Source organism: Orussus abietinus, unplaced genomic scaffold, assembly GCF_000612105.2.
Source record: "Orussus abietinus isolate OABI.00-Male unplaced genomic scaffold, Oabi_2.0 scaffold69, whole genome shotgun sequence".
Taxonomy (NCBI): domain Eukaryota; kingdom Metazoa; phylum Arthropoda; class Insecta; order Hymenoptera; family Orussidae; genus Orussus; species Orussus abietinus.
The window spans coordinates 228,148-249,823 of record NW_019394275.1 but is presented as its reverse complement, the minus strand read 5'-3'; the positions used below and the strand labels follow the sequence as shown (position 1 = coordinate 249,823).

At 48.5% G+C, this 21,676-nt stretch overlaps 1 protein-coding gene across 6 annotated transcripts in view; it reads right to left on the bottom strand.

The window, feature by feature from the left end:
* Positions 1-3,052: 3,052 nt before the first annotated feature.
* The window catches only part of LOC105694863, a 246,339-nt gene continuing 227,715 nt past the window's right edge, over positions 3,053-21,676 (bottom strand). For 3 of the 6 annotated variants that reach the window (XM_012415957.1, XM_012415983.1, XM_012415966.1), the window contains 3 exons: positions 18,284-18,502; positions 5,808-5,849; positions 3,053-5,161 (listed from right to left, as the gene is read on the bottom strand). In XM_012415957.1, coding sequence (XP_012271380.1) covers positions 3,989-5,161; positions 5,808-5,849; positions 18,284-18,502 — 1,434 coding nt within the window. In that variant the 3' untranslated portion in view covers positions 3,053-3,988. Of the gene's footprint in view, positions 5,162-5,807; positions 5,850-10,338; positions 10,492-18,283; positions 18,503-21,676 lie in introns of all 6 variants that reach the window. The other 3 variants (XM_012415994.1, XM_012416004.1, XM_012415974.1) reach the window with 2 other exon arrangements.

Below are 21,676 nucleotides of genomic sequence, written 5' to 3'. Positions count from 1 at the left end.
TTTTGTGCGTTTCGGCCCTGAATTCCTTAAAAGAGTCGCCTTCGGTCTCGCTCGTGTCCGAAGAGTCAGGGAGGAACAAAGGCGCTCCGGAAATTCGGCAATAAAAGATTCTCGATCGTTCCCCATATCCCCAGAATTCCACCATCTCTAAAACCCGAAAAAACACTGCCCGACAAAGTGAGTCGAGCACCTCCGAGATCCATTTTATCATAACATTTGAAATGATTACATTCCCTCCCCCAATACTTAAAGGAAATATCTCTAGAGTCCATGATTTTAAACCTTTTCACCATTCTATATCATTAATTAATTTATTTATTCACTCGATTACACGTGAATTTAAGTCCATAGTTGAGAGGCAGTGCGTCCTCACCAGGGTATCCCCACCACTCTTACATATCTGCGTCGTCATTGGCTCTCGGCAGCGAGAGTGGGGATATGGGGGCGTGGTCGCAGTGGCTCTCACTCGACCCCACCGTAATTCTACTACAAAACAGGAATCCATGAGGAAAAAAGATCTACTCCTAGTCCACAGGCATAAAACAGCCCAAACAATTAATCCTTTTCCACGTTAACTAGGTACTTCGATAGTAAAAATAGATCAATCCAAGCGGTATAGAAATTCCACCGGAGAAGAGAATAATCCTGGACGTGGTTTCGCGACAAAGCGCCATTGTTCGAGCCCGACTCTTCCTCGTCGGCCGTCGTACAACACCTAACCTAAAACCTAACCATGGTTACGAGTACGGAGCCGCACTCGGTCGGCGTTGCCGGATCCGAGGAAGCATCCAGGAATTAGTCAAAGTGCAAGAAGGCGTCCTCCATCCGGCAACACCGCGCGCGACGTTCGCGCCATCTTTGACGAGCTTTCCGTACTTCCGCGGTGGGCGCGGAAGTCGATATATGTATATATAAACGTATATATTCTCTCTCAGATCACTCCGTTGTGTAAAGAAAAGTATATACACGTACATACGGGCTGTATTTATATATGTATATGTATATTTATATTAATATATATTATTGTATCGTATGCGTATGCCGATTCGAGAGGTGTATTCAAATCACTGGCGGGTGTGTATGTATATATATATATATGTATATATGTATATATCTATATAGTCGGTCGGAGACACGAGCGCATCGACGAGCGGACGACTATTTACCCGACTCGTTGGACTCCCCTGATTTCGGTAGATTAACCTAAGTCCGTTCTAAAATTATGCGTATCGACTCGGTAGGGTTGCTTAACCTAAAACTATATCTGCGTATGTGTCTGCGTATTTCGGTCGGCTGGTTTGCTTCCCGTTGTGCGGAGTGCGTGACAAAGTACGCGCGTGTCAATTTATGCTCGCGCCTTCCACGTGAGATCAGCGCCGTGACTTTGTGTACCGTTTTATCGAGCTTATCAATATAAATAACCTATATGGCCGATATTCTAAGGGCGTGCAATAAAGCCCCGAGTGAACAATCCTAGGAGCGCGGACGTATCCGCCGGAATATCACTACAAGCGGGACTCCTCGCCCGGTCATAAATCTCGGATAAGATACCATCTCTAGACGCGCATTGATAAATCTTGTCCAAGATTACAATAAGATCTACTGCTGCCATCTGCAGCGGACCTTGTCCAGGATTACGGCAAGATCCAGCCCAGAGATCCGCAGCAGACGGCGTTTCTCGGTAATTTAAGAGGCTCCTTTGCGGATATTTACGTCTTATCACTTAATCTGCACAATTTGAGCCCAGGAGGAAGTCACTAGCACTGTTAGTTTCCGAGTTTTCGATAATCGAAATCTCGAGGTGGAGGACCGCCGTCTAGCGGATGGCCGCCATGTTGCCCGCGCGTCTAGTGGCGTTCCATTGACGTTTTCGAGGTTCTTTGACGCCGAGAATGCGCGGACGGCCTAGGAAACGGGAAATCTCACGGAAAACTCTATGTCGAACGTTAATTATCTTGATATCTCTTCGATAAAACGGTACAGAATGCCGCTACTGGTTCGGGATCGAGCGGGAAACGATCGGACGTCTCGCCGTTTCCACCGTGTCTCGTTTCGCATAAATGCATTTGCATGTCCGTGTGTGTATCATTATTCCTACAGCTCTCCTTCTTTCGTTCGGTTTCCTTTGCGTCCGCATTCTAGTAAAGTTACCGCCGAGTCTTCGGTAAAATCCGTAGGTGCGCAAAAACATTAGAAATTCCCGCGCGACGAGCCGAGTCCGCCGCGCGCGACTCGTCCCCGAATTGAACCTGGGAAAGGAAAAGGATCGCCGGTGTTCTCGGGATGCAGTAAATAGGACCGAAGTGGAACCCATACTGGGTGAGCAACGAATCGGAGAAGGCACCACGAAGTGCGTGGTTACTAAAATTTATAGGTTAGGACCCCAGACATTCGTTGCGCCGTGGAAATTGGATTTCCAGTCTCGGCGCTGGGCAAGGTGCGTCTACGAGGTATCTAGGAGAACTAGGTAACCTAACCTACCCTACATTGCTACGTCAGGGAGCTCCTCCCTGAACGAAAACAAGAAATACATAAAATATAAAAAGGAAACAAGGCAACACGTATCTAAAAGCGACTTCGTCACCGGGAGAGGGAAGAACATCGAAGAGCCTCCGATTCCAAGATGGCGGACGTCTGACGAATTGATCATCGGGTGCCTTTAGAAGACCCCGACCTCTCCCAGTCCTTGCCGCGGTAAAATATTTTCCACTTTTGCTAAAACTTTCTCGAAAGTCGCCATCCGTCTTCCAATTTGCCTAGGTATCAGTACGGATCATCGCACGCCCTGAAGACCTTAAGGTGATGTTAAAGTGGCGTCGAAGAGGTCTCGCTGATGGAACGAATTTCCGGACAGGGTGTACCGAATCGTTTTACACTTGACAATGTGAATATGGAGGTTACAAGGAAGGTCCTGACCACCCATAAAATTTCAATCTTTTGAACATCTGTTTATAATTTTAAAATTTTTGATAAAAAATTAAATTTCATTAGTGTCAAGACCTTCCTTGTACCCTCCATGTTCATGTTGTAAAGTTTGAAACGGTTCGGTGCATCCAGTACGGAGAAAAGTATCACGCACGATTGATCTTTCGGATGGCACTTTCACATCCCCTTAAGGGAGCGAAACTGTTCCGCCGATGTTGCTGATCGACGCGAAGCTGGCTCCTCTTCAGGGAGGTCGTCAAGAAGAACAAGAGCAGGAGAAGCAAATGCCGAGGTTGGCCTCGCAGAAGCGAGGCTCTCCAAACGATACGATGGGGATCGGGACAATAAGGCACTGTTCACCGACAATGACTGACTAGAAAATGAAACTATGTTCGGAACTTTTGTGTTTGGTCAGCGTCGAAGCGCTGGACCGATTGTCGATAGGATCTCATTGGGACTCCAACGGGTCTCCAAGGTGCGTCTTCCTCGAGGAAGCCAGGAACCAACGTCGACATTGGATGTCAGGACGAGGATCTTATGATCAGAATTCTTGGATCCGGAATTTTCCCAGCCACGCTTACGGAAAAACATGATAGACCTACTCGAAACATCACATTTCCGCCGAAACACCAACGTAACTTAAAAGAAATCTAACATTCAAAAGGGACCCCATTTCCCGGACTAGGAGAACGTCTGAAACGATAACAATGACAACCAACGAAAAAAAGAAAAAGAACCGACCTAGGGTCGCGCCTAAGAACAAAACCTAACAGGAAGATAGACAACATTCAAGGTCCAAAAACCGAGTACAAAGTTCCCAAGGACATCGATCATGAGGATTGGTGTCCAAATACCACACAACTCGGTGGTTAAGGACCACAGAACCATCAATCCAAGAGTTCCGACCAGAAGATGCTGGTTAACATCCTCAGGGTGCAGATACCCAGATGTAGAGATCAACTGATCCAGGATGAAATCATGACTGATCTAGATCCAGCTCCCAAAGGAGCGACGCCAGAGACCCATCACCCTCGACCCCTTCGACATTAGACCGGTGATCGATTTACGTAGTCTTCATTTTCTTGTAGGGCTGCATGACAACGCCGCTGCTGACAGGAATGGCTACCTGAGGTTGAGCAGCTATCGTGGCCGGATTGCCAGTCTGGAGCTGAGGAACTGTGGGGACGCCAGTAGCGACCCCATGACCAGCAACCCCGGCTACCCCAGCAGGCAGCATCCCATAAGGAGTCTGCATATAAGGACTGGCCGCAGTGTGTACCCCAGGAATGGACGTCTGCATGTAGTGAGAGGGCAGAAGCTGCGGTCTGACCAGAGAATAGGGGTTGATAGGCGTGGCGGCACTAGGAGGCCTGGGGTAGGCCAAGATGCCAGATGGAAGTGGAGACGCAAGGGACCCATGAAGTCCAGTAAGGCCGGTAAGGACGGGCCTGGGAGTGGCGAAGCCTGGCAAGGACGCCGCGGCAGCGTGCTGATGGTTTACCCCCAAAGCTTGCTTGTTCAGGGCCACCCCGGTGTAGTTCAACGCAGAGAGATGGTTGAGGCTATAGGAAGCCTGGGAGGCCTGGGACAGCTTGATGGCTTTGGCGTAGTTCTTCTGGGCAACCTCTTTGGCCAGGGCGGCGGGGTCTACCGAGAGGTTGGGGGCCATACCGAGGGCGCTGAGGACGTTCAGGTTGGCCATGTTGGCCATGGTGTAGTTGGCCATGGAGGTCATGACCACCGGACTCATCGAGGAGCCAACCGAGGTCAGATTTGCCATGGAAGTCATGGGACTCATGGATGGCGGCGCCTGAAGAGTCAGCTGACTGACTTGTTGGGGGGAGGAGGTGTGGTTCAATTCAGGGGAGGCGTGGGCGTTCTCGGTTTCATGGTTCGAGGCTTGCTTCTCACCACCTGTCGGAGGTGGTGGAGGCGGATTGTTGGGGTCCAGGAGGACCCCGTGGCCGTTCGCCTCGGCGGCTGCTGCGGCTACTGCTGCTGCGGCTGCTGCTGCTGCAGCGGCTCCTTGAGACTGAATCGAGTTTTGCGGGGGCACGACCGATTGGTTAGAGGTCTGGGGAAGCGGGGGTGTTCCAGGGTACTCACATGACACAGGCACGAAGGGCTGTTGCAGCTGCATTAACTGCTGATAGGTCGTCGCACCGGTGGGCTGGTAGACCGGCATGCCCGACTTGTCGCCGGCAGGCCGTTTGTACGGTACCATTCCCGGGAATGCCTGAAAACAAGCGCAAAGATATATTAGTCAATGAGCTTGTCGGAAGATCCTCCTGACTCCAATCTAAGGGGCTATACCACTGTGAACGCCGAAAAAGTAGTCAAAGATGTGTCATTTTTTCGACATTTATAGTAGTATAGCCCCTTAATCCAGTTCTTCCGTCTCGAGCTTCTTTGCTCCGGATCAGCTCTCATATCACCTTAAGAACTTTTCTGGGTTCCGTCATGCATTTACGTCGGTCATCAGTGCCTACTCTTAGTACTCTGTTATTTCCACGCATCGATCAATGGAATCAAGATCACGGAAGTTAGGCTGGGGAACCTGCGTCTACCTTACAATGAAGCAGAATTTCCAAAATTGATAAAAAAAAAAGGATCAATCTGGTCCTGAGTCATCAAAGACGTTCGCAGTTCAAAGTTGGCGCGTGGAAGTGATTGCTACAAATGACTTGCCACAAAAGAAAAAAAAGGACCCGATCTAGAGTCATCATCTTTAAGGAGATGTGCGGCATAGTGATCGCTATCAATGGCTTGCTGTACAAAAAGAGAGGTCAATCCGGGCTTCAGTCATCGTCATCGTGGGGTCGGCATGTCGAAACCGCGGATTTGGGAGAAAAGTATGAAGTTCTGGATTTGTCTGCACTTACAAAGTTCTCGTAGTAGAACGACCCGATAGACTTCATGTCCATCTGCAACAAAGACAGGATAGGTTTCAACTCGCTTCGAGAAGGCCAGCGAGGGGTTCGCGCTATATTCCGTTTCCGGTTCGTTCATTCGGTTCCGGGGGCGAGAGGAGACCGGAAGTAGGTGGTTTTGGGGGGTCCGACTGGGGGATGGTCTCGTTAAAAAAGTTGTGCCGATGACGCAGCTTGCAGCGACGTTCCCACGTACGACGACGTTTCATTGCTGGACAACTGGAAAACTTCTCTACGTGGGGAGCTATGTCAGAAAAACCAACCATACTCGAAATGCGAGTGGATTTAGGTCCAATAAGCGATTCGCTCCTCTTGGGTTCCAAAACCGAGCACCGATCGCTCCGGGGGTGGCTTTGCACCCCCCGCGAAGTTGGAGCTGTTTGCGCGCCAGAAGTGGTTCATCGGCGATATTTTGCAACCCCCCTTCCCTCCCACGCCTGGAACAAGAGGTTTTCCAAAAGCGACCGGAAGTCATCGAGATCATCCAGAAATTAGCAACGCAACCACTCGTAGACGTCACGTCTCGTTCCTGCCGCGTAAACGCTCTAACCACATCTTCCCGACAATATCCATTTTCACGCCGCAACGATGCATGTAGGAGAAAAATGTTTCCCACCAAAGTTGCTCGGAATGACAAGCCGAACAACTTTTGTTGGAAGTACTTTCTTATCGAACGCGTCGTTAACGCGGAAATTCTGGTTCTGTTGTTGGGGAAGGTGCGGTTAGGGCAGTCCTGATCAACATGGTAGATTGGTGCGGGTTTAGGGGACGTGCTGGTGGTTCCTTTCTTTTTTTAAGAACTGCTGGTTCCTGTTCGTGATCGATAGTCGTGGTGCCACCAGTTTCACGATGAAGTTCAGATCTCCGCGTTTTTGGAAAGCATCCGTCTTCCTTGTGGCCTGGTTCCAAAGAAACAATCCCGAGGCTTGATTTCCGCGCCTAGCATCAAGGGAAACGTAAAAGAGAAATGCGAAGTTGTGGAAAAGAGAGAAAGAGGGAGAGATAGAGAGAGAGAGAAAGAGAGAGAGATAGAGGCGCAATAAAGAAAGGCAGCGAGAGTCGATCTCTGAAGGATCGTTTCAAGCAAGATCGAGCGCCGATCCTGGGCCGAAGCGAGAAGAGAACGAAAAATGTCGAGTGCGGACGGAACAAAAGAAGCGGAAGAGACGATTACGTGTACCAATGCTAAGAGAGGTTAAAGAGATACTCGAAGAAAGCAAAATTTTCGGGACTGTCGCGGGGAGAGGAATCCACGCGATTCCTCATTTTCGGAAGCAGCTTTGGAGATGCGGAAGCTCGAAAAAGCCGAGGCCGGCAAGACAAACGTGGACCGACTGCAACTGTCGAGAACTTTATCGGCTTTTCTTGCAAGCATAAGGTAATCTTACCGTCGATGTACATATTTTTTGAAGTCGATTCAGTTCTCGATCAGCACAAATGGTCGAAGGCCACGAAGGAGGCGGAAGCGAAGGACTTGCTCCAGCAAGATCCGCGACTTAGAATGTCGGGCAGCGCAAAAAGAGCCTCATTGTCGCGACATTAATCAAATTAGGGAGAAACAGAAGACGAGAGGGAACCCACCAGTTGCAAAGAAAAGGCTCGCCATCGGGCACGACCAATCGGAACCTCGAGTTGGGTAAAACTCGGTGGATTCTATTTCCTAAAAGTCCCAGGACAAATTTCTTAATCCTTCCGAGGAGGCACGAAAAGTAGCGACTTTGGTGACCGACATTTAATGCTGGAGTCCCATCTAACAAAGAGACTTCTTCCCAAAAGTTTAACTATTAGCAGCGACAATTATCAATCACGGGGTTCTTTAAAGTTGCTCGAAAGTGACTTCTTATTGTATTATAAAAAAATCATAAATTTCGATCAGAGATAGACTTTACCGAAAATCTTAGTAAGCCACCTTCGAGCTTCGTTTAGGTCACCGTCTGATCATCGTTTCCAGGACACGTGCTCATGGGACGCCAGCATGTGTCAGCCTCCATTTTGTTTCCCTCAGGACACAAATTGGGTCTTGCTTAAACATTTGGATAGTGCCAAAAGCCGAGACCAGTTTGCATCTATTGGTTCGAAGCTGATATTGGATTCGGTGGCTGATGGACCAGAATCTGGACCCAGGTGAGGATCCATCACTGTCATCAACAAAACAGACTGATTGTGCCTATTGCCTGATAGAGGATGATTCCTCGGTTCGAGGTCGTGCCCGGAAACGCCGAAAGCCGATCCACTGCGTGGTGAGAGGACTGAAAAAGACACACAAGAGAGGTGGCGGCGAACTTCGGCTGAGGAAAAAGAAACGATGGCGAGTGCACGATCAAGTAGTACGGTAAAACGTAAGCGCTCTACTTAGTGCTGCGTCGTAGCGAGGCTTTTGGTCGTGACGTCCACCCAGGTCGACGAATCGGTGGTCCGAGGTGTTGGACTCTGTCGGCGATCATCGAGACCGGACTCGGACCCAATCGCCGGATACGCGGTCATCGTCCGCGGCTCTGACGAGGGGATGATGACGACGGGCACCATCACCTCGGGGTCGCTTTTAAGCACAACATGCATCATCGGCGCAAGCTCGGACTTACACGGCTCTAAATCCGTAGTCGAATCGCGTCCCCCGGTCTTAGGTGATGCCGGGAACGTGAGATAAGAGTACGGTGATTAGAGTCCAGACCCTGCAAAGTTGCTCCCGTGACCTGGGTCAAGACAGACGCCACATCTTGGCTCGGGGCCCAGGATCCCGGATTCGGAGCCTAGGGAACCTCGACTTGGAGATGGGTGTCTTCAATTTGTGTCTTGGGACGAATGCCCTGCGTCGTGGGGTTGAGATTCAAGGCGGATGCATTGTGTTGTGGGGCTCGGGTCTTAAGACGAGTGCATGGTGGAGTGGAGTCTTGGCAAATGGCGCGGAGAAGGGTTCGGAAATCCCGGTGCTAGTTAGAAATAAAGTGCTGGTGATGGGACCTTCCGAGAGCTCTAGTAAACGTATATCGGATGAACTGATGATGATGGGGCCTTCCGAGAGCTCAACTAAACGTATATCGGATGAACTGATGATGATGGGACCTTCCGAGAGCTCAACTAAACGTATATTGGATGAACTGATGATGGGATCGGGGGACTTAATCTGTGGGCTAGGGCCTGCTCATCGAACACACCACTGTTGCCGATCCTGACACCTGACACCAAGATTTGATCGTCAAAGAACAGATAATGCGTTCCTGTGCCCACCCCACGGTGTAGACCATTAAGTCCACCGCAACCGGAGCAAACAATGAAGATATATCGAACGAGTGTCCCCTTGTTTCTCTGGGGCGGCAACAATGATGTGGTTTTTCAACTATAGCATCCCTGGCTCCTCCGGTGGACGCCGGACGATCCACCAACACCGGATCAGGTAATGGGGAGGTGTTTGAAGAGTATCGCCCTCGGTAATGGAGGCGCACCAGCAGTGTATTCGATTTCAGGGGTGTCTAACTGATTCCTATTTTCGGTTCATGATTAGGTGCAACACGGGAGCAACTTGGCGGGCTCGGATTCGCCGGGACGGAGTCGAAAAGAACCGTCCAGTCGAGCGTGGATTTGGATTTTCGGCCCGAGGGATTGCCGAGGGAAGTCGAGGGTAACTCGCTCGCAATCCTCAGCCATGTCCACGTCTCGTTTTCCTTCATCTAGAGACCTGGGGCCTGAATAGTGTCGGGCTCTTCCCCACAGTAGGATCCGTGGCTGAAGATAGGGCAAGGAATCTCGTGTAAGCGATCTATAAATACATTACGAGGCGTAAGCTCCGGGAACGAACCACATCGCAATGGAGCAGGGTGTCTGGACAACAGTGAAGAAGCGGAGAGTATACAGTAACAGAGATCATGAGATCATTCTTATCGAGGAGGGTTCAAGCCGACGGAGGAAGGTGCGCACGGTGATGGGGTCGAAAGTTGCAGAAGATGTGCACAACACTCGGGATGCACGCTCGAGGGGCGCCGGCCATCTTGGATTGGCTTTAGAAGTCCTCTCTCGGTTTTTCAACTCTTGGCTTTCCGTCAACGGGCGTGCATCCGGGATGTGGAGGCCTTGCAATTTGTCCACACTGGACTGAGAGAATTCGGTGGATGGACTGGACTGGATAGCTGGGGAAAGTGGTTTGTTAGAAACGAAAAGTAGGAGCTAGAGCTTCTAAGCGCGCTCGGCAGTGTATTCACAATCGCAAGTAACTATATTCGTAACTTAAAGGTACGACTACGCGGGATTGGAAAGCTGGCCGTACATTGAAGTTTGAAACTTGGAGAAAGAATGAAAATCAATGAAAACTCTTTGAGGCAACTATCGCGTCGGCTTAACGTGCCATCCGTGTACGTGGACAACGAGGGGGTTCCTACAGCCAGGCCAGCTTCCGTGGACCATCCCGATGGAAAGAAAGACAAAGAAAAAGAACAAAAAAAAACATGAGAATAGAATTCAAGTGTACTTCATGCATAAGCCGTGGTACCATTAGCAGATCGTCATTGGAGTCGCGCATCCGCTTCTTGCCGAGCTCGATGCTCGCCATATTGGCTGACTGAAGTCCTCCGGGCACTGCGGTGGCCGGCACTCCAGAGACGCCGCCGGTCATGGCGGTCATGGTGGTCGGCATGGTGGCCGTCTGCATAGCGATTCGTACCGTTTTTCGGTTCGGTGAGTACCAAGGTGTAAACCGCCAGGTGGGTCCCCAGGAGGTGGAGTCATCGATGGGTCCATCCAGGTCGAGATCGAGTCGGGTCGATTGCATCGGTCAGGTCGTGCACGGCGTGTGGGTAGAGTACATTTGGACGGTTCGTTTTCGGGCATTCGTCGGCAAACCGGCAGGCGTTAATTTGGCAGGTAGCGAAGCGCACGAAGAGGTTTTCAGCAAGCATGAAGCATCGCCAGCGAGAGGGCAAGATCAAAATCAAAAAAAAGAAAAAAAGACCAGTTGAGGCTAGGCAGACAGTCGCAACAGGTATACAAGTATTCTTCGTATCTATGCTTTACTCATGGATATATGTATGTAATATAGATCTATCAAGGTATATGTATACATATATATATAGGGTTGGCAAATGTAGATATACACGTGAGGTGCGCTTTTGCATCTCGCCCCTTTCTCTATCTGGACTTTTGCTCTTCTAGGTGGCAACGCCCTTAATGACTCGACTCTTTATCGCCGATTGCTCGCTACTTCGGGTTTGCTCATTACCGTGCAGGGTGTCGACGGCTCAGCCATCTGAAAATCTCCCTGGAATGTCTCTTTGCACGGAATTTTCGATTTTTCTGGGACTCGATGACGATGGAACGTCGCTCGGAAACCTCTCCGGGGAACCGAGTGGATGCTGCGAGATCGATATATGGTTAGACCTTTACTTCCTAGTGTATCAATGGTTTCAGAGGTTAATTAGCGGCGTTCTCGGCGTCCTTACGTCTTCCTTCGCTTCCTGGGGCACGGCATTTTGGTCTTGCGCTAGAGGGCAACGTATGGGGCGATTCGGGGCTTGGGGACTATTGATGGGGAGGAGAAAATCCAAAGTAGTGAAAGAACCGAAAAGAAAGGTTGTATCATCGAAATTAAGATGATCCTCCTCCGGGCCCTTGATGATGCCGGTGATCTCTGAAATTGACGAAGCAAACGTTAGGCACGTTTCCGATCGGAGGTCGGTGCTCGAGAGACACATCGATGTGCAGCAGTCGTGTGTTTGCTGTGTGGCGTTTCTGGATGGTGTGGGATGTGTGGTGTGGGTATTTCTCTTTCTTTTTTTTCTTGTCTCTTCCTCTTTGTCAATTCAGTTTTTGTGTACTTGTCGGTTGTGTAGACACTTCGGGGTGTGTTTCGCGCGCGAGTATTTCCGGATGCACACGTGACAAACATCCAAGAATGGGGTGACAATGCCGAAGAGTGCAACTTCTTTATTTCGGAGCTTTCCACCTGGTTTCCAAACCTGCGCCGGAAACCTGGGTAAGGAGATTCCTCGGAAATTGGATTTCTTTTAAACGGATTCCTCGATTTTTCCTGAGACTCGGGAATCAATGAATTGATGGAGGATAATGCTGATGTTTAAAAATGGTAACTGGATTTTTGCTGCACTAAGACATGTATTAGATCTAATGATAAGTGAGATATAATTCCTTTAACGATTTATTTCCATAAATCCGACTTCGGCGATTAAGTTGTCGAGCACTTTGGAAGATGCGTCCATTTTCAGAATGGATTTCGATTTGAAATAATGGTCTGAGAGGTCTCATATTCAACGAATATTCCTCCTCGCTATTAAATCAAATATCAAATCTTCCTGGATTTCGTATCACCAGAATTGCCGATAAAAACGTCAGTCGTGATCTTTGGATGTTGACTCGCGTGCCTAAATTAAACGTCCCTTGCATCTAGGATGACAATAAATTTTAATCCAGTATTCCAATTAGAAATAGCCAATGGAAAAATTCTACGGTTACCCAAGTAACAACGTAATCCCATTTTTCACTAAACAGGGTTAAAATGCAATTTCCAGAATTTAACCATCAACAATTTTGGATCTGTGTTCGTAGACCACTTTCCCTGAAGAGTCCTCGACGGAGCTCGGAAACTTGGTACATTAAAACACAACGGTGTAACAATAGCATTATTGACACTGCGGTGACAAAAACTGCAGATTTTCAATTCCCAGAAGCCAGGATAAAAATTGAGTCATTAATGATTTTTAATCTGTTCGAAAGCTTTGATTAAGTTCCCCTGCAGGAGGAGCATAGGACCACCTCCGGTAAACGTTCCAAGGACTCTACTCCACTTTCCCTGAAGAGTCCTCGATGGAACTCGGAAACTCGAGTCAGGAAACAAGCGCACGTGCACCCTTCGGTAATTGAGACCTGCCACTTGAAGAGAATGAGACTTCCCTGCCAACAAGCTGGTCTGCCGCAATCCCAGCATGAGATCTCTCTTCCCTCGGATCCGGGTCCGCGATGTGGTCTTCGGGTTGGTGAGTCGCTGAAAATCTCTTTTCTCTCACCCGAGACGGTGATTGGTCGACCCCGAGCCGACTCGTGTATGTCGAGTGCAATATCGAGAGAGTGGAGTGTCTCCGGCCCCCCTTTCAGTCCAGGAACCGCGATAAGAATTTAGAGGTCCTTATCTTGCCACGGACGTGAGAACTCGAGCACGACACCTGTTCCCTCCAGAACGCTTCAGGACTTTCGATTTGACCAGTTGGATATCAGGGTTCCGTCCTAGCCACGTCATCATCGGGGACATACAGGTGTGGTGGACCAGTCGAAATCACCGGTGAGGTTCTTATCACGAGCTATCGGCACGGAACAGGAATTGGCATCGACGACACTCTAGTTGGTCTCGAATGATCGTTAATTTTTAGGTGTTCTTCCTGCCAAGGGACGTGGTGATCTGTTCCCTTCGGAACGCTTCAGGACTTTCGATTTGACCATTTGGACATTAGGGTTCTGTCCTAGCCACATCATCATCAGGGACATGCAGGTGTGGTGGACCAGTCGAAATCACCGGTGAGGTTCTTATCATGAGTTATCATCACGGGGCAGGAAGTGGCATCGACGATGCTCTAGTTCGTGCCGAATGATCATGAATTTTTAGGTGTTCTTCCTGCCAAGGGACGTGATGATCTGTTCCCTTCGGAACGCTTCAGGACTTTCGATTTGACCATTTGGACATTAGGGTCCTGTCCTAGCCACATCATCATCGGGGACATGCAGGTGTGGTGGACCAGTCGAAATCATCGGTGAGGTTCTTATCATGAGTTATCGTCACGGGGCAGGAATTGGCATCGACGATACTCTAGTTGGTGCCGAATGATTATGAATTTTGAGGTATTTTTCCTGCCAAGGGACGTGGGGACTTGGGCACGACACCTGTTCCCTTCGGAACGCTTCAGGACTTTCCATTTGACGAATTGAACATTAGGGTTCTGTCCTAGCCACATCATCATCGAGGACGTGCTGATGCAGTAGACCAGTCCAAAGTCACCAATGATGATGTTATTGTGTGGTATCGTCACGGCGGAGTAGTTGCCACCGGCGACATGCTGGATGTTTCCAAATGGTACCCCAGGATTTGATAGCACCATTGGGCCCCGTGATAACGAGCACATACCAATGAGACGTTGATCGGGTTTGATACGGGGAACTTTTGGATGACGGATGATCCAGTTCACGTGGTTGGTTGGTGACGTGATTATTCAGTTAGGACGTGCTTACATGGGATGTGGACCTCACCTTTTTTGGGACGTGGATCCCCCAAATTAGAGTGTCGCTGCTTGTTCCTGTTCCGCGGGTTCCTGGCGGATTAGACCCGGTCTCTGGCTGTGTCTCAACCCCTTGTGAATGTATTGGAACCGGGTGACTAGTTTTACCGAATTATTGAATTTTTCTAGCTACTTGAAATTTTGGGATTGACCCGAAGTCATACAACATAACCAATTCATCCAATTTCTTTCCGGAAGGTCATGTTAAGGGAAGTGATAACGAGAGTGTCCTTCCGTTCACTAGCAGATTAATTTAAGGCACCCCCTAAAAAATAATATAAAACCGTGGTTTTCCTTCTCCTTAATTACTTTGACGTTTGAAATGATTTATTGCGATTACATTTTGCAGACATTTTGCCAGACGCAATTTGCAGTTCCGGGAGATTATCACAACTTATCAAGGCAAGCTTTTCATCTTTCAACATGGATCTTTAACAAATACAGTCGAGAACAGATTGAGACACAGTCATAGTGGATTCGATTTCCAAATGCAAATCCTTCGAAGATGGAAAGCCTAAGCGAACTCTTTCGAAAGAGAAGACTCGTTAGCCCTTCTTGGAGATGCTGACTGATCCGGACTATATTTCGCTTTCAATCATGACCCATTGTTTAGAAATTACATTTACCATCCAAAGTTCAAGCCAACTAAGCTTTAACATCACATGAGCCAATTAGAATAGATTTCTTCAATCAATACGACACTTTATTGTGTTACCCTTCTACAGACGCAAAAGGCCATTAAGGCGATATGAAAGGGTCATTCTATATACATGAAACGTGAAAATATTGATAAAACTTTTGTCCAAACCGGGTGCACCCAATCATTAGAAACTTCACCACGTGACTAGAAACAAGATCACATTATTTTTTTAAATATAAAATTTCACGAGCATCGCGTTCTTCCTCGGGACTTTCATAATCACGCGTTGAACATTCTAACGTAATAATAATCTTTTTACGTGTTATATACATAGAATCATATGACCCTTTCATATCACCTTAAGGGGATGTGATAGTGGTATCTGAGGGGTGAATCGTTCCACTTTCCTCCGAACTGGGTGTACCGATCCGCGTCAAACTTTACACCGTGAACATGGAGGCAAGAAGGTAAGTCTTAACACTCCGAAAATTTCACTTTTCATACAGAATTGTAAAAATATCGATAAAGAAATAGACAAAATATTGAAATTTCACGGGCGTGAGGGTCTTCCCTGTAGCCTCCGGGTTCACGTCGTAAGTTTGAAAGAGTTCGGTGGACCCAGCTCGGATAAGGGATTGATAGGACCTTTTCGACGCCACTTTTGTGTCAGGTTAAGGTAAAAATGGGGATATAAATCCCTGATAAAATATCTAAGCGTTGGGTCCGATGTCATTCTATGTCCGGACCAGTCCGATTTCCAAGATTAAGGGTCTCTATCGTCAAAGGGTTGAACCCCTCGCGAGGAAGTCGAAGTCGAGGACAGGTCGCCGGTTTCTAGCGTTTGTTTTCTGCTTTTCCTCTTACATCGCTCACCCGCGTCGTCCACGATCTCATCCGATTTCGTATCTCTCCCTGGAGAGTCTCTTTTTCTTTTGGTGTAGCATTCGTGTGGGGCAGCAAACAGCAGCGGGGTTGGTAGCTGGGGTTCGTGCAGCACAGCTTGTCAGCAGGGTTGTGTTCGTGTCATTCGTGAAGAGGTATTTACTACATCTCATTGTATTTACAACTGACGGCCCCGGCTCCATTTCCGCGAGATTCGTCCCCGGGTACACAGAGTAATGTCGGTCCAAATACGCGTTTCTAAGGAGTTCCTCGACTCGCCATTAGAGGGCCCAAAACCGCAGACGTTGGTACCGCCAAGCACTGTTATTTGTCTAAAACTCTTCCGGAAGGTCTCGAAACATCGCAAACCGTTAAAAGACATTCCTGCAAACAGCTGCAGGAAAATTCTAACTCTAATACCCTAACCGTGAATTGCAGTGTAATTAAAACAGCAATGTACAACACGTTGCAAATCTCACCTCGCCACTCTCTCGACTTGGAAGTCTACAAATGAGTATACCGAATGAAAATACATTTTTTTTTTTCTTTAACAGTGCACTTGGCGTTTAGAATTTCAAACTTCACGAAGGATCCTCCGATCCAAATTTACACGTGGAAGTGACATCCGAGGGGTCAATCGTTTATGAAACTTATCTCCGAACTTGATGCACGAAATCGTTTGAAACTTCAGAACGTGAATATAGAGGCAAGAAGAAAGGTTCTGCCGCTCGGGAAATTTAATTTTCTCCAAGAAATTATAAAAATATCTATTAACGAATTTTCCAAACGAAAAAAAATGGAAAAAGTTTCATGAACGAGACCTTGACGTCACTTTCGCATCACTTTAATGCAAGTGCAATAGAAATGCCAAAGAGCGGAACAAGAAGAATCACATTTGCAACGAGGTGTCGATTTTAACCCGCGATTCTATTGCAGATATCTCTCCTTAATCACGGATAGGTTTTCGACACCAGCAGAGAGGAGTCTCATCAGATCGGGAAAGAGACCCGGAAATGGAGCTTGCGCAGAGGCCGCGGAAAAAACGCGGCACGTGGCGACGTCTATATGTGAAAAAAAAGGCAAAGAAACTGATCGGGTGATTGGTGGTGTGTGGCAACTAGGTATATTTGCACCGTTGGGTAGCTGCGATAGAGGCTGCTAGAAAGAGAGAAATAGAAACAGTGGTGTCGGTGATACGGTAATACAGACTTATGGCTCTTCATCTACTCGCTACGAAAACACTACAAGTCACGGCTAAACGCCAAACAGGACAATGGTGAGTGGACGAACACAAAAGCGACAGACTAGGGCGGGGATCATAAGGAAAGAGGCTCTAGGATACGGTTCAAACTGAGACAGAACACCGGAACAGGTCCGGGTGGATTAGAGAACAATAAATAATGGGCCCGCGTTGACCAGATCCCCAAAACCGACTTCAAGATAACCCAGTTCCCTGTTGGTGCCTCTGATAAGGCGCTAAGAGTCATCCAATTGATCATCCTAGGAGCTTAGATGTCGCCTTAGATGACGACCGATCGTGGTTTTTGGTGACAAGAGACCTGGTCCAGGTCGTGGTTGGTGGACCAGAAGTCGGAGCTATCGGTGGTGTGGTCAACGCGAGCTTGACCACTGCGCAACGTTTGGCCAATATCACCGGTGTCTGGTGATCGATCACCTGTTTTGTGGATGGTGTACATTGATAAGGTACATCTCTTGCGAGCGCAGTACGAGTGTTTCCTGGCGGCACAACAAATGTTCGGTCTACTGCGGTCCAAGATAGAGGGAGAGGCCCCGAGTTTTGTCGCGGATTGGCGAAAAGCGGCGCAGCAGCGAAAGCTTCCTCAAACGCAAACCCAGGAAACTGATAAAGGAGGACAGAGTATTAGATAGCGAAGATAGAAGAAACGAAGAAGACCCGGGTCTTGGAGATGAGGGCTGGACATTAGGAGGAACGCTCGACGGGGCTCCGATAGTCGAGGAGAGATTGTTGGGCAACGTCAACAACGTAGGCGGTGGATAGTAACAACGTTGATGGATAAATTCAACAATGTCTCAAATCTGACGGCAAGGTAGCCGGCAGTATTGAAAATGTTGGACAGGGCAACACTGTTGGCTATCACAAGTGTTAACAAAATCGATGGCCAGCCCAAACTGTGTGGTGTCCCGTGTCAATATTTCTTAGGATAAGTAAAGAAAAAGAATCATGAAATTACCTTTGAAAACACCCAGAATGATTTCCAAGCCAAATCTCTGGACACGCCAGTCATTTACCGTTCAAGAGAAAGCCAGGAAAAATTTGACACCTTATCATCAGCCCCTAATATTTCCAACATCATCGTGTCATCTCTTAAGTTTCATTCCGTCTACTTGCAATTACTTATTGAAACGTCTACATCCATTACCCCAGGTAAAGTCCACCGAACAAAAGACGTAGTCACCAGCTCCGAAACAGTGCATCGATTGCTCATCTCCGAGTGGTCCTCTGATCGACTTCTCTTCAGGGTCCCGAGCGCCATCCAGGGACACGAAGGGGTTGGGAGACACATGTTAGACAAACGTAGGAGAAAGAAAGAACAAAAAACGAGAAGAGAACGGACAGTGAGAAGAAGAGAAGACAGAGAAGACAGAGAATGCATTACCGCAATGCTAGCCCGAGATTGTGCGGCCTTAATGTGGGCTTGTAGGTGCAGAGGGGGGTGGAAATAGCGGCAGGGGTCCCGATTGCATCGGCCCTTGACAGCGTCCATGCAGACCGTCACAGAGCCGTCCTCGTTCGCCTGCACCGGCTCGAGGGCGTGCGCGAACCGGCACTCCGTCTCGCCGCGTTTGCACGCCCCGCGTTGGAACTCGCGACATACCTACAGCAAGAGCGAACACGCATGGCACGGCACTCTATCTATGGGCTGTTCATCGATAATGAGGCACACTAACGGGTTGGGGTAGGGTGGCAATGAGATCTCGTGCCAATGGCGGCGGTCGTGGCGGTGGTCAATGCGTAGGTACCTACGAGTCGCCCCCTCTAGGGGAGGTCTATAGGTCTATGGTCTAAGGTCTAAGGTCGGTGGCGGACCTTGGGTAGGGTGGTCTCCAGAGGTGCGGACTCTAGGTGGTCTAGGTGGTCTAGGTAGGGATGCTGATTGGGCGACCATAGTGGATACTGGACCCTTGCGCTGATCAGGGCCTTCCTGGAGCTTCGTGGCCGGTGATTTTCGTTTAGGGATCTTCTTTTTGGGAGCTGAACGCTTAGAAAGGAGGTTAGTGGTACTTGGACTGATAGTCCATGGTCAGGGGTCCCTATTTTGGGAGCTGGACCCTTTAACACAGGCTGATCAACACCTGGACTGGTGCTTGGTGACCCATTATCACTGATCCCTGTTTGGGAGCTGGACCGGGATACTCCAGGATGTGGTAACCAGCGCTAGGGTCGCTCTTCGCTGTACAGAGGCGACGCAAAGAAAGATTTCACCCCGGTTTAGGTTCGTACCAGGCTTTTGGGGGTTTCGAGTTCGTTGGGTTCTTTGTTGTTGGTGGTGGCGGTTTCTTGATGGGGACAGCGAGGTCGTAGAGTTCTTCTCGTGTGTGGTTTTGGGGACTGACGGATCGGAGGCTGGGAAGGGTTGTGATTGGGTTTGGGTTGGTGTTGTCGGGATCGTTTATCGTTTAGGGTAGGCTTGCCAGAGTGTTTTCCCGGGTTGGTATCGCGAAGATGCTTTGAGCGACTCGGTAGGAACTCCGGGTCCATCTTTCTTTGGCGCCGCAGCCTCTGACACTAATCAGAAAAGTTGCCACAAGGACGTAGGGGTTTCAAGTCCTGTAGATCTCTACTCAGGCAAGTACGATCGGTGGATTCGTGGATCTTTGAGCGTAGAAACACAGGCTGCACATCAGTGGGGTTTCTTCACCCCATTAAACCCATAGAAATTACGATTCATTAAGGGGGACGAGGCAGGGAATGATCACTGACCAAAGGACCAAAGAAAAGCCAGATCTGTAACCTCTGCCATTACACGAATCTCATTTTGGACCTGGTTATCAAAATGAATCCCACTTGCAATACCGTTTTCCGAACTTCGCCCACCTGGAAATGGAGTTTGTGAACAGGACTGGAGGACATTGTGATACGTTTCGTGTCGAATTTTGCATAAACTTCCATAACGAGCAGACAGCGCTGCCTGTAATTCTACGCTCGATCTACGGTAATAAATAGCTGCTAAAGAGAAACAGAAAGAAAGAAAGAGAGAAGGGGATGACACCGGATTTACAGTTTCCTCGAAGAGTCCGAGCATCTCTCTTGGCGCGTTGAAGAAAGTGCCAACGCGACTTCGACTCGCTAAGAGGAAGAGGGAAAGAAAAGCAAGCATCCCACGACACAGACGCATATTGTAAACAATTAACAATTCCCTTTGGATGAACATCAGAATTTGCGTTGACAGATTTCATGCACGGCGCTACCCCAAACAATTTTTCCAGCGTCGGGCCAATTAAAGGAGACCAATTGCAGACCGACCGAATCAGCAACGAGCAAAGACGATCACCCAATTAAGCATTTACAGAAGCCAATAGGAATCGTAACAACTTTCCCTCCGATCAATTAACCACAGAGGACTTTCTCACCCTCTCCTCGTCCCTTCCTCTCTTTCTCTTTCTCTCCCTCTGTTGTCAGGTGTCGTATTTTCGAGAGCCGTTCCAACTGATACGAGCAACCTCGCTAATAATCGGCGCAAATAAGCACTAGCTGCTAATGGTTCGGTGGAGACGACTTACAAAAGGAACGGCTCTTCACCGAAGTAGGTCCAAGAAAGAAAAGCGGCGGGTATACATTCGAGCTCTCGACGATCGTGATCCTCGAAAGTCGATCAATTTGTCAATCGAGTTGATCGGTCGCAGGGGTAGGGGGCCACGAAGCCGCCGCCATGCTTATCAAACTGCTGGATGTCGGAAGTGCGAAAACCCGCCAGACCAGCAATGGATTCCTTTCGACTGGATTTCTGTTACACGCGAGCTAGAGTCAACTGGGACCGTCATAAATGTCTTATCAATGAAGTCCATATCTCGGCTGGTTATCGAGTTTAGAGCTGCAGTTTCAAAGGGTGGCGGTGGCTTCGGCCGCCGTCGCTAAAGGACTCGCTTTAGCGCAGAGGCCTTAAGAAGGTACCAGCAGGCGCCGTTTTCGGTGGTTTCTCTTGTAGTATTAGTGGTGTAAGTGGTGCATTACGGGTTAGGATGTGAGACACACAACATAAGCAGTACTTGCGTGCGTTATCAGTAATCAGTGACCTCCTTGGAGGCTCGAGTTTACGCAGGGAGCATCAGGCAATCAACCGAGGTCTTGTTTTCGGTCCTCGCAAGATTCTACGGCGCTTCTTTCGGTTTTACCAATATTTACACACAACAGACACACACGGAGAATTCCAAGCTAACGATACACACGCACGTGGGCGAGACGTGGAGGGGGTGGATAAGGCTGTGTGTGTGCCAGTCGCTGTTCGGGATGTGGATTGAGGTTAGGAAATAAAAAATTATACTTTGGGAATTAATTACGTTTATAGGAGGTCATATTTAAGGATTGAAACTGATCGGACTGAAGGTGGAACTATTTCGGGATTTTTAGCGACGGTTGTGGTAGGTTAGGGCTCATCCTTTGGAACGGATTCATCTCTGTTGTTTCTTTGGATGTGTTTAGACGTTACTCGGATCGAGCAGAGTAAGTAGCTGACTTCTACACGTGTAATGGTCGCGTTTACACCCTGTCATTTAGTATCGACATTATATCCGCAATGTGTACTATATCTGTGTGGCGTAAACACTTGTACTACACCTGGAGAAACCGGTCGTTCGGTACACGCACGTGGCACGAGGGTGATTAAGGACCTCCGATATCGATATTTCTGCCTATTAGATATCGGGATATCTACGGAACTGAATGCTGATTTGATTTATTAAAAGGCACCTCTTAATAGCTTTTGATAAGAAAGGACTGATGAATTTTTAAATTTCGGTGATACCGGCGGGTGAAAAAATAAAAAACGATT